A 17,791-nucleotide genomic window follows, 5' to 3' on the forward strand; every position below is an offset into this window, starting at 1 on the left:
CGTTTGCCGTTTCATAAACAAGGGACAAACAAGCTGCTGCCCTGTGCCCGACAGCAGCACCATAAAAGGTGTCGGTAACGATTTGTGGCAACACACGGTCATTAGATCCGTGCGTGGAGGGTGCGCGCGTGTAACGGAGAATGATCCCGGGAAGGGTAGGTTTAGTTGAAACTGCACAAGAATGTGTCGAATGTGTTGAATGTGTATGATTTTTTTTAGATGCTTTTACCAAGATATGAGGTAAATTGTTATTGATGCTAGGATGTTTTTTTATGGAATTGATGTTTTCATTGTTTTCAGGGAACTTTCTTAGGACTGCAAGTTAACTGCAAAACAGACCGTTAAAGTACAACAGTGGTAGATGGAAACGACGCCTTTTTATTATACAAAAATAGACAACATCGACATTTCGAGATGAATCTTTAAAAGATCTTATTCTCCATACTTTCCTACTCGTTGTAGTTCCGATTACGCCATAATGGTTATAACGACATTGATTGAAAATGACAAATTATTCAATTGTAAGAAAATTTTATCAAATCATCTGCTTGTAATTGATTCCCATTGAATTCTTATCAGCATGTTTTACAATTTTATTCGGAAAATTGATTTGTAACTAGGCCGTTGACATTTTGCCAAACTAACAAGAATTGAAACACTGTTGCTGTTACAGACAGAGGTAGGTAAAGCCGAACTCCTGAAGATAATTTCAAAAGATCTTTAATAATAAATAGCATTTATATATGTATCAATTCCTAATTTTATGTTTTCAATGGTTGAAAGTATTGTGATGTTAGGAAAAAAAATTGTGATGTTAGGAAAAAAAGACAGACAACTAGAAAAGTAAGATAAGCACAAAAATTAAAATGTATTAAATCGCTTTATTGCTAGCCCAGACAGTAACAGCTAAAGTAGCTTCAAGCTTACGCAAGTGCGTTTTAGATTTTCGCTTTATGGAAATAGTCGATTGGGGCCGATACCGTGGTACAGTCGCCAAACTTGTATGACTTAACAACATGCCCGTCATGGTTTTAAGCCCCGTCCATGATCCCTATGCGTAGGACTGAATATATCCTACTATTAATAATCAAAAAGTCACTGATAGCCCAGCCCATTTGTGGTATTTGGGGCAGGCCTTTTTACCAACAACGGATGTTGCGTCAAAGTAAAGAGTTGAACCTTGAGCCTTGAGTAAGTTTTGTGAACTTTTCTATAGGTTCTGCAGGCCATTTTTCATAGCATGAGAAAATATAACTTTCAAACGTTGTTTTAAATTCCATAGCACTTTGTTTCCTTTTCCCAACGTATCAGTTGCTCTTCTTGTTGTTGTTGATTGAACAAAGCGATTGGTTGAAATTGTGGCAGGATATTGACGAGGTGCCTTATCAGTGTCATACTTCGCATTCGGTGATCATCTTTCCCCATGACAGACAGTCCCTATTTGGTACCATGATGCTTGGTTCTGGGTTTAGAGAAAATGACGAAAAACATATTTAAATATAAAACCAATCATTAAAATTGATGAAAAAAAGCTTTGGTTCAAGAATGAGCGTATTGGTAAATGTTGGTGAATCTATACAAATGCTGATAAAATTTTACAAATACAGAGAAATCTCTCCCTCTGAGGTGAATCTTGAAGGGATGGCTAGCTTAGAGAGATATTCATGTTGAATAAAACTAATGAAGGTGTTGCTATGAAGTATTCAAAAAACCACAATGAACTGCAACCCAAAAATTCATCTTATATGATTTTGGCTGCCAAAACCCATATACAGCTTGGAGAATATTTGCATTAAGGAAACATTCATCTTGAAAAGACATAAAATGTAAGGAATATGTCCGGACCGTCAAAATGATAACCGTAAAGAAACAATTCTTCATCTTCAAGACACTGCATCTTCAAGAGATTTCACAGTAATAGCAAATATGAACTTTTTTTTCTTTGGCACAAAAACCATTGTCGATCAAGGCCTGCCTGTACAGTGTACACCAATAGTAAGCTTGGCTTTCAGTGACTTATTGATTATTATTCATAGCAGGATAGTCAGTCCTAAGTATAATGGCACGGTCCACTATAGGCTTGAACCCATGACGACCATGTTGTTAAGTGATATGAGTTGACGACTTAACCACCAGACCAAATATGAATAAGAACATATACCACGACATTTTCCAAGATTTATCAAAAATGTAAGGAAAATTTTAAGGAATGTTTGAAAATTACCAAAATGTCTCACAACACCCTATAAATTACACAAAAGAAAAATGTACAAACAGAAGAATATTACAAAATCATCAAAAGCAACAAACAACTTTGTAAAGTTCGTTAGTGGCTCCATCTACGTTGAGCTAGCATAAGTACAGCCATTAGATGCACAATAGCTTTTATCATAAAATGCATTTTATTCAAATGGACGTTAAAAGATGTTTAAAAGCGAAATAAAACCTCATTTGTCAAAGACCGTTACTGCCTTCGCAAAAAAAAACGCACGTGTTCCACCGTCAGCAGCATTAACAACCATCATCATCTGCAAAGACGCATCGCCCCACTGCACTTGCAAGCGGGAAAGCGACCAAAAAACGTACATAACGCAACAACCCAACAGCGTAAGCCTTCGGGGAGCCACTTGCACGATCCACGGCCGGGAACCGCACGGGGAACGCTCGAGAACGCCTCGCTCATTGAGCAGTAAATTATTTATTGATTAATCGCTACCGGCGATGTAAGGCGATCCTCGTGCCGGTGCTGGCCATGCCACACCATCCTCTTCCGCTTGGAGCCTGGGCATGCCGTGTTGCGTGTCGGCCTTGTGGCTGTGAAAATTTGCGAAAAAAATCACCGTAATAGATGGGTTTTGGAAGATCCTCGCGATCTCCACTTCCCCAGCCTCGCGATCGCTTGCAAAAGCTCACTGCTCTGCTTAGTGCAGTTGGCAGAGCAGTTTGGTGCAAAATTCAATCAAAGAAGCAGCCACACCACATGCATTTAGGAAGCCACATCCTACCCTCTCTTTAGGTCCCCGTTTGGTAGGCCCCCATCGACCGCTAAGGTGTCATTTTGGTCGGTGGGGACACACGAAACATGGATGCGCTCGAGCGCACTCGTCTCCCATTTATAATGGGAAGATCATTTTTTAAAAACACATTATTACCCATAATTGCCAGTGGTAATAGACGTCATTTTGGGGTGAAACACGATTATTCTTCATTTCAGTCTAACGACCCGCGGTTTTGCATCGTGCGCTCGGCGAGGGACATTTTTCCGTGTTAGTTAAGGACGGATGGCTGGATGGATGATGCTGTTGCGCTCACGGGGACTTGCTGCATGCGTGCAGCATCTTTTTGCATCGCCCAAGAGTCGAACCGCATCACGTACTTTCTCATTAACGTTGCGCAGGTGTTTGATTATGGAAGTAGCTGTTTTTTTTTTTTTTTTCTTTGCACTGTAGCATCATTTTGGGCATTCGGCGGTTCCTGTTTTGGTTTGGCAAACCGGCACCGGCACCCATTAATAATTGATTAATGAGATTTGATTTTGACCGCAATGGCATCGTAATCGGTCCGTTGAAGGTTGCAAGAGAAGAAAAGCGTTAGAAGAACCAGTACTTGTGTACTTGTCCCATGCACGGAGGGTGCGTGATGTGAGGACATTTTCGTGCAAATGGATAACCTCGTTGAAGCAATCTTGTTAACCGGAGTCGCGTCGGGTCGCGTTTTTGGGTAGCGGGTTGATGTAAAAGTGTGAAAGAAGTGTTGAAGGGTTGCAAAGTGCAAGTTATTTTTAAGCAATGGGGGAAGCATAATCGGCTTTTTTGGGAGTTTTTGGCGAGAAGTTAAGCGTTAAAGGCGAAAGGGTCGTTAAAGTTCGTTTAGCGCACGGTCAGCCGGATGGAGACATTGGATTTATGATTATCTCTTTTTTGTTACGCCGCTGATGTACATGTAAACTGGTAATTTATTGCTCAATATGCACGATCGTTTGGCATCGCGTTCATGCTAACGCTCAGCATATGTTTTGAAGATCATTAAAATTCGAAACCCATTTTCCGTTAAAATTGAAATCATTAATGATAATATTGCTGATAATAAAAAGTTCTGCATTGTTTTTTAGTTATTTCTTAAGGATTTGTGGATGCTTCACGAATTATTTAGAATACGTGTCACGATTTACTTTAACTCATCCCTTGATTTAATGATCGTTTCTACAATTTGACACCGCCATCGTACCTACATTCTTGAAACAAAAAATTTCAAAAGTTTTGTAAAACGGAAAATAATTCAGGAAGGATGTATTCAAGCTTTCAGGGAATTTTTTTGATGAATAAATTGAACGGCGAATGCAATCTTAGTTTGAAAATCATCCAGAAATTCTTTAATACGTAGTAAATTAACTAGCGGGTCGGTCTCGTGGTACAGTCGTCAACTCGAACGACTTAACAACATGCCCGACAGGGGTTCAAGCCCCGAATGGATCGTGCCCCCCCCCCCCCATATGTAGGATTGACTATCCTGTTACGGGTAATCAATAAGTCACTGAAAGCCAAGCCCATTAGGCTAGCCCTTGAGCCGACAACGGTTGTTGTGCCAACGAAGAAGAAGAAAAAATCAAGTAGAGACAAACAATTATTCACGAAATAGTAGTATGATTCATAGTTTCATTGCTTATAAAAGCCCAATATAAACCCATTTTTTTTAAATTTAGTAAAGCGCGTGATTTTCGAAACCAGGAGAGAATGCTTATCCAATTTGGCTTCGCAAAACTGATAGAATTCTTGTGTGATTTATTTTTCAATTTATTAGCAACAGTCAGGCGGTATAGCTTGTAAGCCTTCAAAATATCTTTTGTTTACCTGTTTGTCTGCTTCGTATTGTTAAAATAAAAATGGTCATTAGTGTTCGCCGTATGGTCCCAAGAGACCACTTCATGAACGCATATGAACATTGTAAAGAGTTTCTCGTACGAATAGCTCCAAAATTATAAAATACGAACCATTGCAAGCGTGATCTCAAATGGATCAGTTAGCAGCGATCACACTTTAATATATTTTTTATATTTATATTATATATTATATTATATTTATTTATATTATATTTTATATTTATATTATATTTTATGTCGTCTTATTTTTATGTCCTGCTAAATAACCATGTTATCAGGTCGACTGAAGATCGATGCTAACCGAATGAAGCAAGATTAGGCTATGCTAAACCGCCATAGCGAGTAGTGATGGGAAAAACGAAATTTTCGTTGGAATCGCTTCCAGCTACAGCCGGGCCGTGTGGCCTAATGGAGAATCGGCTTCAGAATCGAAGCTCGAGCTCCGGAATCGGCTTCAGAATCGAAATCGGCTCGGGAATCGGAATAGGCTTCCAATTCTGGAGTCAATACTGATTCCGTTTCCGGAGCAAATTGCGATTCGCTGGTCGATTCCGTTTCCGGAGCCGGTTCCGGAATCGGAATCGAATCCAGCATCGGATTTTTTATTCGATTTTGTCCGAAAACGGAATCGGAATCGGGTAGGTTCGATTTCGAGCTTCCACCAGCAAGGCCGACGCATAGACCAATGCACCAACAAAATAGAGTTAGAGTAGGCTACAACAGCAACGATCAAAACGCTTTGCACCATGTGTGGTACCAAATTGAAAAAGTGTTGTAAACAGCTTTTAAGAGTTTCAGACTCGCCATCCGTCCCGATCTTGAAGCGTAGAAGCATTTTAAGACGAAATGCTTTTAGGTAAATTGAAATAGTCTTACCTTCATTTTGTCATCCTTCTTAATTTGAATTTATTTCTTTTTGGCAGAAATGTTGTCGCTGGTTCCTCAAAATTGCACAGCCTACTGAAGCTCGAGAAACGGTTTCTGAAACAATTTCTGCTGTACTTTAATCTTTACCAGCCCGGAATGACCGTGCAGGAGATGCGGGACATGAAAATTGCGCTAGAAGATAGCTTGAACGTCAGACGCTTTTTCCCGTGGAAAGGTGAAACCGTAGAATGTTGCTGGTGCGCTTGCCATTCGAAAACGAAGTAAATTGGATGGAAGTATTGATGGGGAAAGCCACAATTTCGCATTCATTGCTTCTTTTATTTAGTAATGAAGTAAGAGATAATCACCAAACTAAAGTGCCGCTGTGCTTAAAAAGCTCACAATCATAAACGTACCACGCATCCACCCTGCCCGCGCTGCCGCTTTCAGTTCTCGAGGAACGACACAAAGTCGGTCAACCGGTGCAGCTGCGCTTCCGCACCGACCACGATCGGCTTCTCGTCCACCGTTCGCTTTGGTATGATCAATCGCGGATAGGCCCCGGGCACGATTTCCCAGCTCAGCGATTTGCACGTGTCCTCGATCATGTCCGGCGTCTGGTTGGTCATTTCGGCGAACACGTTCTCGAAGATGGAGCTGTACGCGCGGCCGATGAGTGCGATCGTTTCCTGTTGGAATTTCTCCTTCAGCTCAAACATCAGCTCGGACACGTGCTTGGACCAGTCGTGGTTGATGGCTTTGTAGAAGGCGGCCGTGTTGTTGTTCCACAGCGCTACGTACACTTTGTACATCTGTTCGAGCTCCCCGTTTCCGGCTTTCATGTTCTGCGGGATGCGCTTCCAAAGAAACCGAGCATTTGCACTGGGAAATGAAGGTGGGAGAAAGGAAGCCTTTAATGATGTGAAAGGACGTTAAAAGTAGGGCATACTTACAGATCATTTTGATAAAGATAGGCCGCAAATAGTTCCGAATATAGCTGAATGGAGACGATTCCGCCGGGGGCCTAGTGCAAAGGAATTGAGATTAATTTGACGCAACACACGGTCTGCAAGCGATACACACCTCTAGTTCGTGTTTTTCTAGCACTAAAGTTAGCTGTCGTATCTTTTCCGAAAGCATTTTTGATGAGATGTGCTAAATTTCCAGTTAAATTCAACAGAGTTTCTCCAATCCGCCAGAAAGTCCTTCTTTGTTTGTTTACGTTCGGCTGAGAGCGTTTCGGCTATGACAGCGGCTGTCAAACGCGTTTCCCAAGCAACAATTGGCAGGCGGCCATAATCACGTTTACGAGCCGCTTTGTAGGCGGCTAATATTAGATGGTGAATGGCGAATGAATCTGAAATTAATTCCCTATTTCTTACATTGAATACAATTTCGTAATTGAAACTTGAAATTGTTTTATAAGTCCAAACGTTTTATTGATATTTATTCATAAAGAACATCGGAAAAGATGCAGCTTAGAACAAGATTTGTATAATTTACAGTGTACGGCGAATTCGTCCCGGCAGAAGAAAACGTCACTTTGCGGCGTCTTGTGCGGAACACAATGGTTCACGCCCATCCTGACATTGGTCATCGTCTACCCATTGATTATTACAAAAAACTGGCTTGTTTTTCGATTCTTTAAGCATTGGCACTACCCATTTTTTCGCAAATTATATTTTTAAACGTTGCGCTAATTTCTATAAGTTATACAGCTTCCTTTCTACTGTTTTGAAAACTGTTTACAAAATCATGCCCAGAAAATGATGACATTTGGCCCAGCACGGCATGCCCATCCCTAGTGCACGCAGTCAACAGCAATAGAAGCAGTACTGGGGGAAAAAAACTTACAACACAGGGAAGGCAAGCTTGCTCGAGTAAATGCCGAATTTTCCCTGCTAGCTGTGCCCGGATCCGCGGAAAGTGCGGTTTTCCTCGTTCGCCATCGAGCGCACTGCTCGTACGCGCAAAAGTGCGGAAAAACGGTTCACGCGAAGTGGTTGAAAAAGTGAGGCAAAAGTTTGCAAAAAAGCGCTTGTGAGGAACGCATCCCTTGGTTGGGTGAAGAGGGAAGGAGGAGGCATCACACAGTGTCGCCGCCGTCGCCGCCCTCCGACTGTGTGTACACGCGCGCGTATGTGTGTGTTTGTGTGTTTGTGAGGAAGAAGCTGGTGCAAAGAAAGAAACAAAAGGGGAATTCTTCTCGCAAGCGACAGGCGTCTCCCCGAAAAAAAAGTGCGGTTGTGTGTTAGCCATTAGCTTTGGGGGGTCGCGGTGCGTGTGAGCATTGCTTGAAGCAAGGCGCTGCCAACAGACGCAAATTAGGAAAAGGAAGAAAACGCCGCCTGCCAGGGAGCAGCTAATCATGTCAACAAAAGCAAGCGAAGAGGAATCGTCCTCCCATCTGGACGAGAGCGACATTCCGGACGAGTTTAACGATGATGTGTGTATTCCGGAACGTTTTTTTTTTTGCGTGAAACGTGGGCAATGCCTACTACAATCGAAATGTTGTGCTTCTTTTGCAGGATGCTGACAAGTTGGGATACTTTCCGGGCAAAACGATCACGCTGCAGATGCTGCTCGGTGCGAACGTGCTGCAGCCCGGCAAGGGTGCCATGACGATTGAGTATTTGGTACGCGCAACACATGGACATTCCCAATGTTTGTACCACTCTCCCACTCTAACACCGCGTTTTTTGTTTCATTCGCCTTGCTGCAGGGTCAAAAGTTTGTCGGCGATCTGCTGGCGGACGGGAAAATAAAGTCCCAGGAAACGGAAACCATCTTCTGCTCGCCGAGCGCTTGGGCCATCTACTGCAAGCGCATCATCAATCCGGACAAAAAGTCGGGCTGCGGGTGGGCCTCGGTCAAGTACAAGGGCCGGAAGCTGGATGCGTACAAGGCGGCGTACTACAAGAAGCAGCAGAAGGAACGCGACCAGAAGGAGGACCTGCCGGCTGAAGGTGAGAGAGAGTGGGTGAAGCGGGTGATCGGAAAGAAATTTAACACAGGAACCGTTTTTCCAGATCCAGTAGAGGAGCTGGAGGAAGACAAAACGGCAATGGAACCACCGCCGGCCCGGCGGAACATCGTCTCACACAACACCATCAGCAATCGGAACATCATGCAGTGAGTTGGCCGTTGCAATTTCAAATTGTTATTTCCATTTCTATATTTTCCACGTCGTTTTTCCCCGCCAGTGACTCGAACACACTCATCGAGGCGGTCCCGTTCACCGCGATCGGCAAGATGCAACCGTTCCTCGTGACCGTCAGCACCTCGACGCTGCTGGTGATGGATTTCCACTGCCATCTGACCAACTACGAGGTGTGCGGGTATCTCGGCGGCACGTGGGACATCAATGCGCACAACCTGTCGATCACGCATGCCTTCCCGTGCCGGAACACGCGGCACGATCGCGACAAGGCGGCGCTCTGCGAGCTGCAGATACAGAAGCTGATGATCAAGAAGAACATCAATCTGGTCGGGTGGTACCATTCGCATCCACGGTTCCCGGTGCAGCCCACGTTGCGCGACTGCGACGCACAGCTGGACTACCAGATACGGATGCGTGGTCCGACGGAAGCGTCCTACATTCCCTGCATTGGATTCATTTGCTGTAAGTTGGGACGAGGGAAGAAAAAAGAAACAGTTGAAGAAGGCTATTTTAAACACTTTTGCTTTTCCTGTCAACCTTTGCAGCCCCGTACGATGATCAAAACAGTGCGCTGGAGTCGAACGTGATGTCGTTCTGGGTGATGCCGCCGCCGGAAAACCGGCCCGCCGAGTACGGCCGCCCGATGCTGATGTCGTACACGCTCGTGCAGGACGAAACGCTCTCCGAGGACGTGAAGGAGGAGATGATGCTAACCGTCGACTACTACAAACAGTTCAAGCGCGAGCTGATCAACTTCCAGTCGCTCTACATCAACGACGTGCCGTACATCGAGAAGCTGCGGAAATCGCTCACACCGCGCTTCCCGCGCGACTCCACCTCGGGCCACTTTTGGAACTGGATCCGGGAGCTGCTCGGGCTCGAGCCGGAAGACATCCCGGAGGTGGTGGTCATACCGGATCCACCACCACCACCACCAGTTGCGCTGTCCTCCGCAGACCACCATCACCATTCGGACGGCACGAAGCTGAACGACGATGTGACGATCGTTTCCACGACCCCTGCCTCCAACTGTCCGCCCCAGCCGGTGGTCGTGAATTTGGTGCACAGTGCGGAGGAAAGCAGCATCACGACGGAGGCGAAGAATGAGGACGATTTCGACGGTGCTTCCGAGATGGGCGATTCGGACGTGATTTCGCTGAAGGACGACGACGGCAAACCGACCGGCCCGTCTATTGCCGTGCCAAGCCTGCAGGCACAGTTGAAGCGTCCCTCGGGACTGAACATGACGCCGTCGCCACTGTCCAGCTCGCTCGTGGTGCTGCCGACCAATAGCCAGCCGGGTGGCAATAATGGTGGACCGGTGACGGCCCCTCAAACGACCGCTACCAACCTCACGATAAATAGTGGCGCTGGCACTGGCACTGGTGGTGGTGGTGGTGCGGGGATGGCAAACAATCACCATCTTCACGCAATGTCACAGCAGCAGCAGCAGGCGTCGGCCGGCGGACAGCAGCAGCACCAGCCGGGTCAGATGATGCCGCTCGGCGCGAACTCGCTCACAACCACCAACACATCGTCGCCGCGGGACAGTCCCATCACGATACCGTCGAACTCGGCCAGCCCGGCCAAGTTCGAGATGCCCGTCCGGGCCAGTCCGTCCCCGGCCAAGTCGGACACGTCGTCGTGCCGTAGCCGGGCGCGCAATTCGCCCGCCCCCAGCCCGGGCAAGCTGTCGATCGGTGACATTCTGGGCAGTGCGGCCGGTGGCGCCGGCGGTGGCAATCGGGGCAGTCCCACCCTAAGCTCGCTGATTGGCCCGTCGGCTGGTGGCGGTGGTGGAGCGGGTGGAGCAGGTAGCGCTGGTGCCGGTAGCAACATTCACGATCTGTATGCGGCGACCTTCGCGTCGCTCGGCAGTACGCTGCCCTCGAACCTGCTGTCCCAGGACTATGCCGCCCTGTTCGGGCAGGGCGCGGGCGGCCAGCAGGGTGGCAAGCGGGGCGACGAGTATGGCCTGTCCGCGCTGACCGCGCTGGCGCAGGTGGCGGCCGCCTCCGGCCTCTCCAACTCGCAGATCAACGAAACGCTGCTGCACAGCCTCAACCGTAGCATATCGTCCAAGGCGGCCGCCAGTGGATCGAGCGTGGCGACGTCGGCCGCCTCCACCATCACCTCCAACAGTGGCTCGTCCGGCGGTGCCAACGCCGCCTCGTCGTCGGCCGGCGGGCTGCCCCCGATACCGAACATGAAGGAGTTCATGCAGCAGCTGGAGAAGGGCAACCTGAGCCTCTTCATGCAGTCGCAGTACGGCAATCCGCTGGCCGGTATGGCGGGCCTCACGTCCGCCAGTCCGGGCACTTCCGGCGCGGCAGCGGGTGGGGCGGGCGGTGGAAGCCCCAGCACGGGCAAATCGGGCCGGTCGGGCAAATCGCGCTCGAAGGCGAGCCAGCTGCAGCAGCAGCAGCAGGCGGCGGCGGCCGCAGCCGTCGCTGCCCAGCAGCAGCTGCAGCAGGCACAGCAAGCGCTCCTGCAGCACCAGTCGATGATGGAGTATGCCGACTTTTCGTCCAAGTTCGATCAGGGCAAGCTGGCCGATCTGATGAAATCGCCCGAGTACTCGCAGATGCTGCTGCAGCAAGCGCAAGCGCTCGGCAATTTGGGCAGCGAAATTTCCATCATCAAGAAACCGTCGTCTGGGAAGGGCGGTGGCAGCGCGAAGGACCACTCCGGCGGCCAGATGGGCTCGATGGGTGGCGGTGGTGGAGGAGGAGGAGGAGGAGGCGCAGGAGGAGGAGCAAACACGCCCAACTCGTCCCTCTCGACGGCAACGGCATCGGCCGCCAAGAAGGAGGCCGCAGCGGCGAGCGAACTCATCACGAAGCTGCGCACCGTGTTTTCGACCGACGCGTACCTGCCGCCCGTCCCGACGACGGCCGACATTAATCTGCTGGTGGAGCAGTCGCAAAAGTATCCGGTGGTGCAGCAGATCCTCAACTCGGGCAACGTGGACGACATCCAGGTGCTGCTCAAGGCGCAATCGCTCTCGAACAACCAGCTCGACTTTGCCGCCTTTCTCAACCACACCAGCGGTGGTGGTTCCGGCGGCGGCGGCACGAATGGCAACAGTGCGCTCAATCTCGGCATGCTGGCGGGTGGTGGTGGTGGTGGTGATGGACAATCTCCGTCGGGTAAATCATCCTCTTCCGGCTCGAAGGGCGGCGGCGGGATGAAGGACAGTGATATGGCGGCGGCAATGAATCCTTACCTGGGCGTACCGAACCTGTCCGCCCTGTTCGAACCGATCCAACGTATGGGTGGTTCTGGAGGGGGAGGTAAGTCGGGCGGCAAGGGCGACAAAGCTTCGAAAGCGGCGGCTGCAGCAGCAGCAGCGGCGGCGGCGGCCGCAGTGAGCAGCGGTTCCATCACCAATCCGGCCGACATGCTGAACAGTTTGTTCACGTCGGCGGTCGGTGCTGGCGGAGCACCGCCGAGTGCGGCCGACATGAACGCGCTGCTGTACAGTCAGGCCGTGGCAGCAGCGGCAGCCGCCGGTGGCAAGGGTATGCCCGACTTGAACCTTCTGTTCGGTGGTGCGGCAGGAATGCCAAACGCGGCCACTGGCTCACCGGGCGGTGGTGCCAGCAGTTCCCCGCAAGGAGGGTCCGGTGGATCGGGCGGCGGTGGTTCGAACAGTGGCGGCAAAGGATCGTCAGCGGCAGCTGCGGCCGCAGCAGCCGCCGCCGCCGCCAACCTCGACTATCTGTCCATGTTCCCGAACTTCTCGGCGGCCGCGGCCGGCAAGATGCCCGACATGTCCGCCCTGTTCGCACAGGACAAGTACGAAATACCGGACCCGCTGTCGAAGGCCACCCTCGAGGCGAACAACATGTACTTGGCCCCGTCCGCCTCGCTGCTGAAGCTGCACCAGGAAGCGTTCAACTCGATGCTGATGAAGCCGCCGAAATCGTCCTCCTCCTCGACCGCCTCGTCGACGGGCAAGCTGGAGGCGCAAACGCCGCCACCACCGCCGCCGCCGCAGGGCGCTGGCTCGGCCCCTTCGGCGACCGGGGCATCGCTCGTACCGTCGCCCGGCGCACGCCTCACGCCGACCAAATCGGCCAGCCGCGAAAGCCCCTCGCTCGGGGGGGCGGGTGGCGGTACGGGCGGCAGCTCCAAGTACAACTTTTCCGCCGTCGATTTGGCCGTCTCGAGCGTCGTGCCGCTGGCCGCCAGCTCGCCGCTCGGGTCTGCCGCCGCCGATCTGTCGCGGAAAGCTTCCTCGCAAACGCCACCGGTCGACATGTCGCGCGCGTCGCCCGCCATGCCGGGCACTGCTGCTGCCAGCAACACCGCCGGGTCGGGCACAACGTCACCGGGGGGCGGTAGCGGCAGTGGCGGCATGATACTGCCACCGTACAAGAAGCGGATGGAGTTTGCGTCGATTGCGGATCTCGTGGCGGCACCGCCGGCCAAGATACCGAAAATGTCCACCGAAAATTTGGACCCGTGAGGAGGAGATGGTGTCGAGAGACCGGCGGGCACTATTTATTTTGGCCAAGCATGAAAAGGGAAGAGCGAGAGAAAAAGAGAGACAGAGAGAAGATAACGGTAGGCGAATCGGGTATGATTTCTATTTTATTTTCTAATTTTAACAATTACTGCAGCGGGGTGGTAGAGGTGTGTGCCAGGATTGCAGGAGGAGAAAAATGGTGGGCAAAAGAGAATAATATATCATTAGGGTGGGCAACACGCCAACATTACTTAGCAGCTTTTTTAAGGTGGTCTTCAGCTTGTTTGGGGGAACTTGATGGAAAGCGTTCGTTCGCGCCATCTGCGCCTACTTAGGAGCGTGTGACGAGTAAGGAATAGTAACTCTCTTTCGCTCGCTCTCTCTCTCCATCCTCCAAAATCATCTCATCGAGCAATTAAAGCCCTCCCACAACGAGCATTGAATCTCATATAAGTAGGCCGCAATGAATAGCACACAGTAACAAACAGAAAACAACTAGAAACCCCACGATTCTGTTGATTGTGGTGGGATGATTTGAATCATATATAAGCAACAGTATATATAAACCCCTTAAACACACACACATAAACCCCTATATATATTTTTTAGCTATATCAAGATGATACTATGATACTGATAAGCAGTGTATCGTGCTTAGGTGGCAGCAGCAGCTAGCAGGTTAGGATAAGGCGAGAAGGAAAGCGCACTAAATTAAATAAGGCACTGTAGTAGAAGGCACAATACTGGAACCTCCCTCCAAGGGACAACCCGCAAAACATTACAAAAGCATACACAATACTAATCTAGTAGGCGAAAGTGCGCAGCAAACGACCGTTGTGAAGGCCGAGGGGAGGATATTCGGTACGAGCAGCACAGCCCATCTCATTGTACACTGTTGCAAGGTGTAGTTTAGAGTTGCTCCATAGAAAGAGTCCTCCTCTCGAGCAGCAAATCATCAATCATGTACCGGGGAGCGCGAGGAAGCCAACCACCCATCCAACACTCTTCCGGGAGCGTAAAACAAGTATTAGAAGAATAACAATAAATACCTTAATAGTATTTTATGTGTGTGATCATCGTAACACTCTTGCAGCGCGTGCGTCTTCATTGTTGCGTCCGAAACGATCACCAAGTCGCGATCTTCATTTTCTCAAAACGGTTTTAAGCGAAAGTAGTAAATTCAAAAAGGTTTTGATGATCGGATCCTCAGCGCCGTTTGTTCTTGCATCAGCATCAGAAGCGTATTTCATTATATGAGAAAAGAGGATGGGCGATGTGTGTATCCTTTCTCTCTCTCTTTCCGCTTGCTTTGAGGGACGCTGCGACCAATCGAAACGCTACTAGCGCTTACCAAAATACCAGGCATCGTAACAGGAGATCATCCAAATCAGGAAGTAGCTCTATCGATCCACTCTCTCACCATGTCTCGCTCTCGCTAGTGGGAGAAGATCTAACGCTCCTCTCTCTTATCACATGCTCTTATCATACGAGAGGAAAGAGGACGAGGAGAGTGTGTATCCTTTCTCTCTCTCCTTCCGCTGCCTTTGAGGGATGCTGCGACCAATCGAAACGCTACTAGCGCTTACCAAAATACCAGGCATCGTAACAGGAGATCATCCAAATCAGGAGGTAGCTCTATCGATCCACACTCTCTCACCATGTCTCGCTCTCGCTAGTGGGAGAAGATCTAACGCTCCTCTCTCTTATTGGGCGCTTATCACATGCTCTTGTCATATGAGAGGAAAGACGACAAAGAGAGTGTGTGTGCTAGTGTGAGAAGATCTAACGCTCCTTTCTCTTATCACATGCTCTTATCATATGAGAGGAAAGACGACAAAGAGAGTGTGTATCCTTTCTCTCGCTCCTTCCGCTACCTTTGAGGGATGCTGCGACCAATCGAAACGCTACTAGCGCGGACCAAAATACCAGGCGTCGTAACAGGAGATCATCCAAATCAGGAGGTAGCTCTATCGATCCACTCTCTCACCATGTCTCGCTCACGCTAGTATGAGAAGATCTAACGCTCCTCTCTCTTATTAGGCGCTTATCACATGCTCTTATCATATGAGAGGAAAGACGACAAAGAGAGTGTGTATCCTTTCTCTCGCTCCTTCCGCTACCTTTGAGGGATGCTGCGACCAATCGAAACGCTACTAGCGCGGACCAAAATACCAGGCGTCGTAACAGGAGATCATCCAAATCAGGAGGTAGCTCTATCGATCCACTCTCTCACCATGTCTCGCTCACGCTAGTATGAGAAGATCTAACGCTCCTTTCTCTTATCACATGCTCTTATCATACGAGAGGAAAGATGACGAAGAGAGTGAGTATCCTTTCTCTCACTCTTTCCGCTACCTTTGAGGGATGCTGCGACCAATCGAAACGCTACTAGCGCGGACCAAAATACCAGGCGTCGTAACAGGAGATCATCCAAATCAGGAGGTAGCTCTATCGATCCACTCTCTCACTATGTCTCGCTCTCGCTAGTGTGAGAAGATCTAACGCTCCTTTCTCTTATCACATGCTCTTATCATATGAGAGGAAAGACGACAAAGAGAGTGTGTATCCTTTCTCTCTCTCCTTCCGCTACCTTTGAGGGATGCTGCGACCAATCGAAACGCTACTAGCGCGGACCAAAATACCAGGCATCGTAACAGGAGATCATCCAAATCAGGAGGTAGCTCTATCGATCCACTCTCTCACCATGTCTCGCTCTCGCTAGTGGGAGAAGATCTAACGCTCCTCTCTCTTATCACATGCTCTTATCATACGAGAGGAAAGAGGACGAGGAGAGTGTGTATCCTTTCTCTCTCTCCTTCCGCTGCCTTTGAGGGATGCTGCGACCAATCGAAACGCTACTAGCGCTTACCAAAATACCAGGCATCGTAACAGGAGATCATCCAAATCAGGAGGTAGCTCTATCGATCCACACTCTCTCACCATGTCTCGCTCTCGCTAGTGGGAGAAGATCTAACGCTCCTCTCTCTTATTGGGCGCTTATCACATGCTCTTATCATACGAGAGGAAAGAGGACGAAGAGAGTGTGTATCCTTTCTCTCTCTCTCCTTCTGCTTGCTTGGAGGGATGCTGCGACCAATCGAAACGCTACTAGCGCGGACCAAAATACCAGGCGTCGTAACAGGAGATCATCCAAATCAGGAGGTAGCTCTATTGATCCACACTCTCTCACCATGTCTCGCTCTCGCTAGTGTGAGAAGATCTAACGCTCCTCTCTCTTATTGGGCGCTTATCACGTGCTCTTATCATACGAGAGGAAAGAGGACAAAGAGAGTGTGTATCCTTTCTCTCTATCTTTCCGCTAGCTTTGAGGGATGCTGCGACCAATCGAAACGCTACTAGCGCGGACCAGAATACCAGGCATCGTAACAGGAGATCATCCAAATCAGGAGGTAGCTCTATCGATCCACACTCTCTCACCATGTCTCGCTCTCGCTAGTGTGAGAAGATCTAACGCTCCTCTCTCTTATTGAGCGCTTATCACATGCTCTTATCATATGAGAGGAAAGACGACAAAGAGAGTGTGTGTGCTAGTGTGAGAAGATCTAACGCTCCTTTCTCTTATCACATGCTCTTATCATATGAGAGGAAAGACGACAAAGAGAGTGTGTATCCTTTCTCTCGCTCCTTCCGCTACCTTTGAGGGATGCTGCGACCAATCGAAACGCTACTAGCGCGGACCAAAATACCAGGCGTCGTAACAGGAGATCATCCAAATCAGGAGGTAGCTCTATCGATCCACACTCTCTCACTATGTCTCGCTCTCGCTAGTGTGAGAAGATCTAACGCTCCTTTCTCTTATCACATGCTCTTATCATACGAGAGGAAAGATGACGAAGAGAGTGAGTATCCTTTCTCTCACTCTTTCCGCTACCTTTGAGGGATGCTGCGACCAATCGAAACGCTACCAGCGCGGACCAAAATACCAGGCATCGTAACAGGAGATCATCCAAATCAGGAGGTAGCTCTATCGATCCACACTCTCTCACTATGTCTCGCTCTCGCTAATGAGAGAAGATCTAACGCTCCTCTCTCTTATTAGGCGCTTATCACATGCTCTTGTCATATGAGAGGAAAGACGACAAAGAGAGTGTGTGTGCTAGTGTGAGAAGATCTAACGCTCCTTTCTCTTATCACATGCTCTTATCATATGAGAGGAAAGACGACAAAGAGAGTGTGTATCCTTTCTCTCGCTCCTTCCGCTACCTTTGAGGGATGCTGCGACCAATCGAAACGCTACTAGCGCGGACCAAAATACCAGGCGTCGTAACAGGAGATCATCCAAATCAGGAGGTAGCTCTATCGATCCACTCTCTCACCATGTCTCGCTCACGCTAGTATGAGAAGATCTAACGCTCCTCTCTCTTATTAGGCGCTTATCACATGCTCTTATCAT

At 49.0% G+C, this 17,791-nt stretch overlaps 2 protein-coding genes across 2 annotated transcripts; one reads left to right on the forward strand and one right to left on the reverse strand.

Moving 5' to 3' along the window:
* Positions 1 to 6,064: 6,064 nt before the first annotated feature.
* On the reverse strand, positions 6,065 to 7,000 carry LOC1279825 (COP9 signalosome complex subunit 8). The gene is made up of 3 exons (XM_319600.5): positions 6,830 to 7,000; positions 6,700 to 6,770; positions 6,065 to 6,628 (listed from the first exon to the last, which is right to left on the reverse strand). The coding sequence occupies exons 1-3, from the start codon at positions 6,884 to 6,886 to the stop codon at positions 6,193 to 6,195; spliced, it is 564 nt and encodes a 187-aa protein (XP_319600.4). The 5' UTR covers positions 6,887 to 7,000; the 3' UTR covers positions 6,065 to 6,192.
* Positions 7,001 to 7,554: 554 nt separating this feature from the next.
* LOC1279826 (MPN domain-containing protein CG4751) lies at positions 7,555 to 14,459 on the forward strand. The gene is made up of 6 exons (XM_061656921.1): positions 7,555 to 8,192; positions 8,275 to 8,382; positions 8,469 to 8,712; positions 8,776 to 8,878; positions 8,950 to 9,368; positions 9,452 to 14,459. The coding sequence occupies exons 1-6, from the start codon at positions 8,115 to 8,117 to the stop codon at positions 13,375 to 13,377; spliced, it is 4,878 nt and encodes a 1,625-aa protein (XP_061512905.1). The 5' UTR covers positions 7,555 to 8,114; the 3' UTR covers positions 13,378 to 14,459.
* The last annotated feature ends 3,332 nt before the right edge of the window (positions 14,460 to 17,791 follow it).

This window comes from Anopheles gambiae, chromosome 3 (genome assembly GCF_943734735.2).
Source record: "Anopheles gambiae chromosome 3, idAnoGambNW_F1_1, whole genome shotgun sequence".
Lineage (NCBI taxonomy): Eukaryota > Metazoa > Arthropoda > Insecta > Diptera > Culicidae > Anopheles > Anopheles gambiae.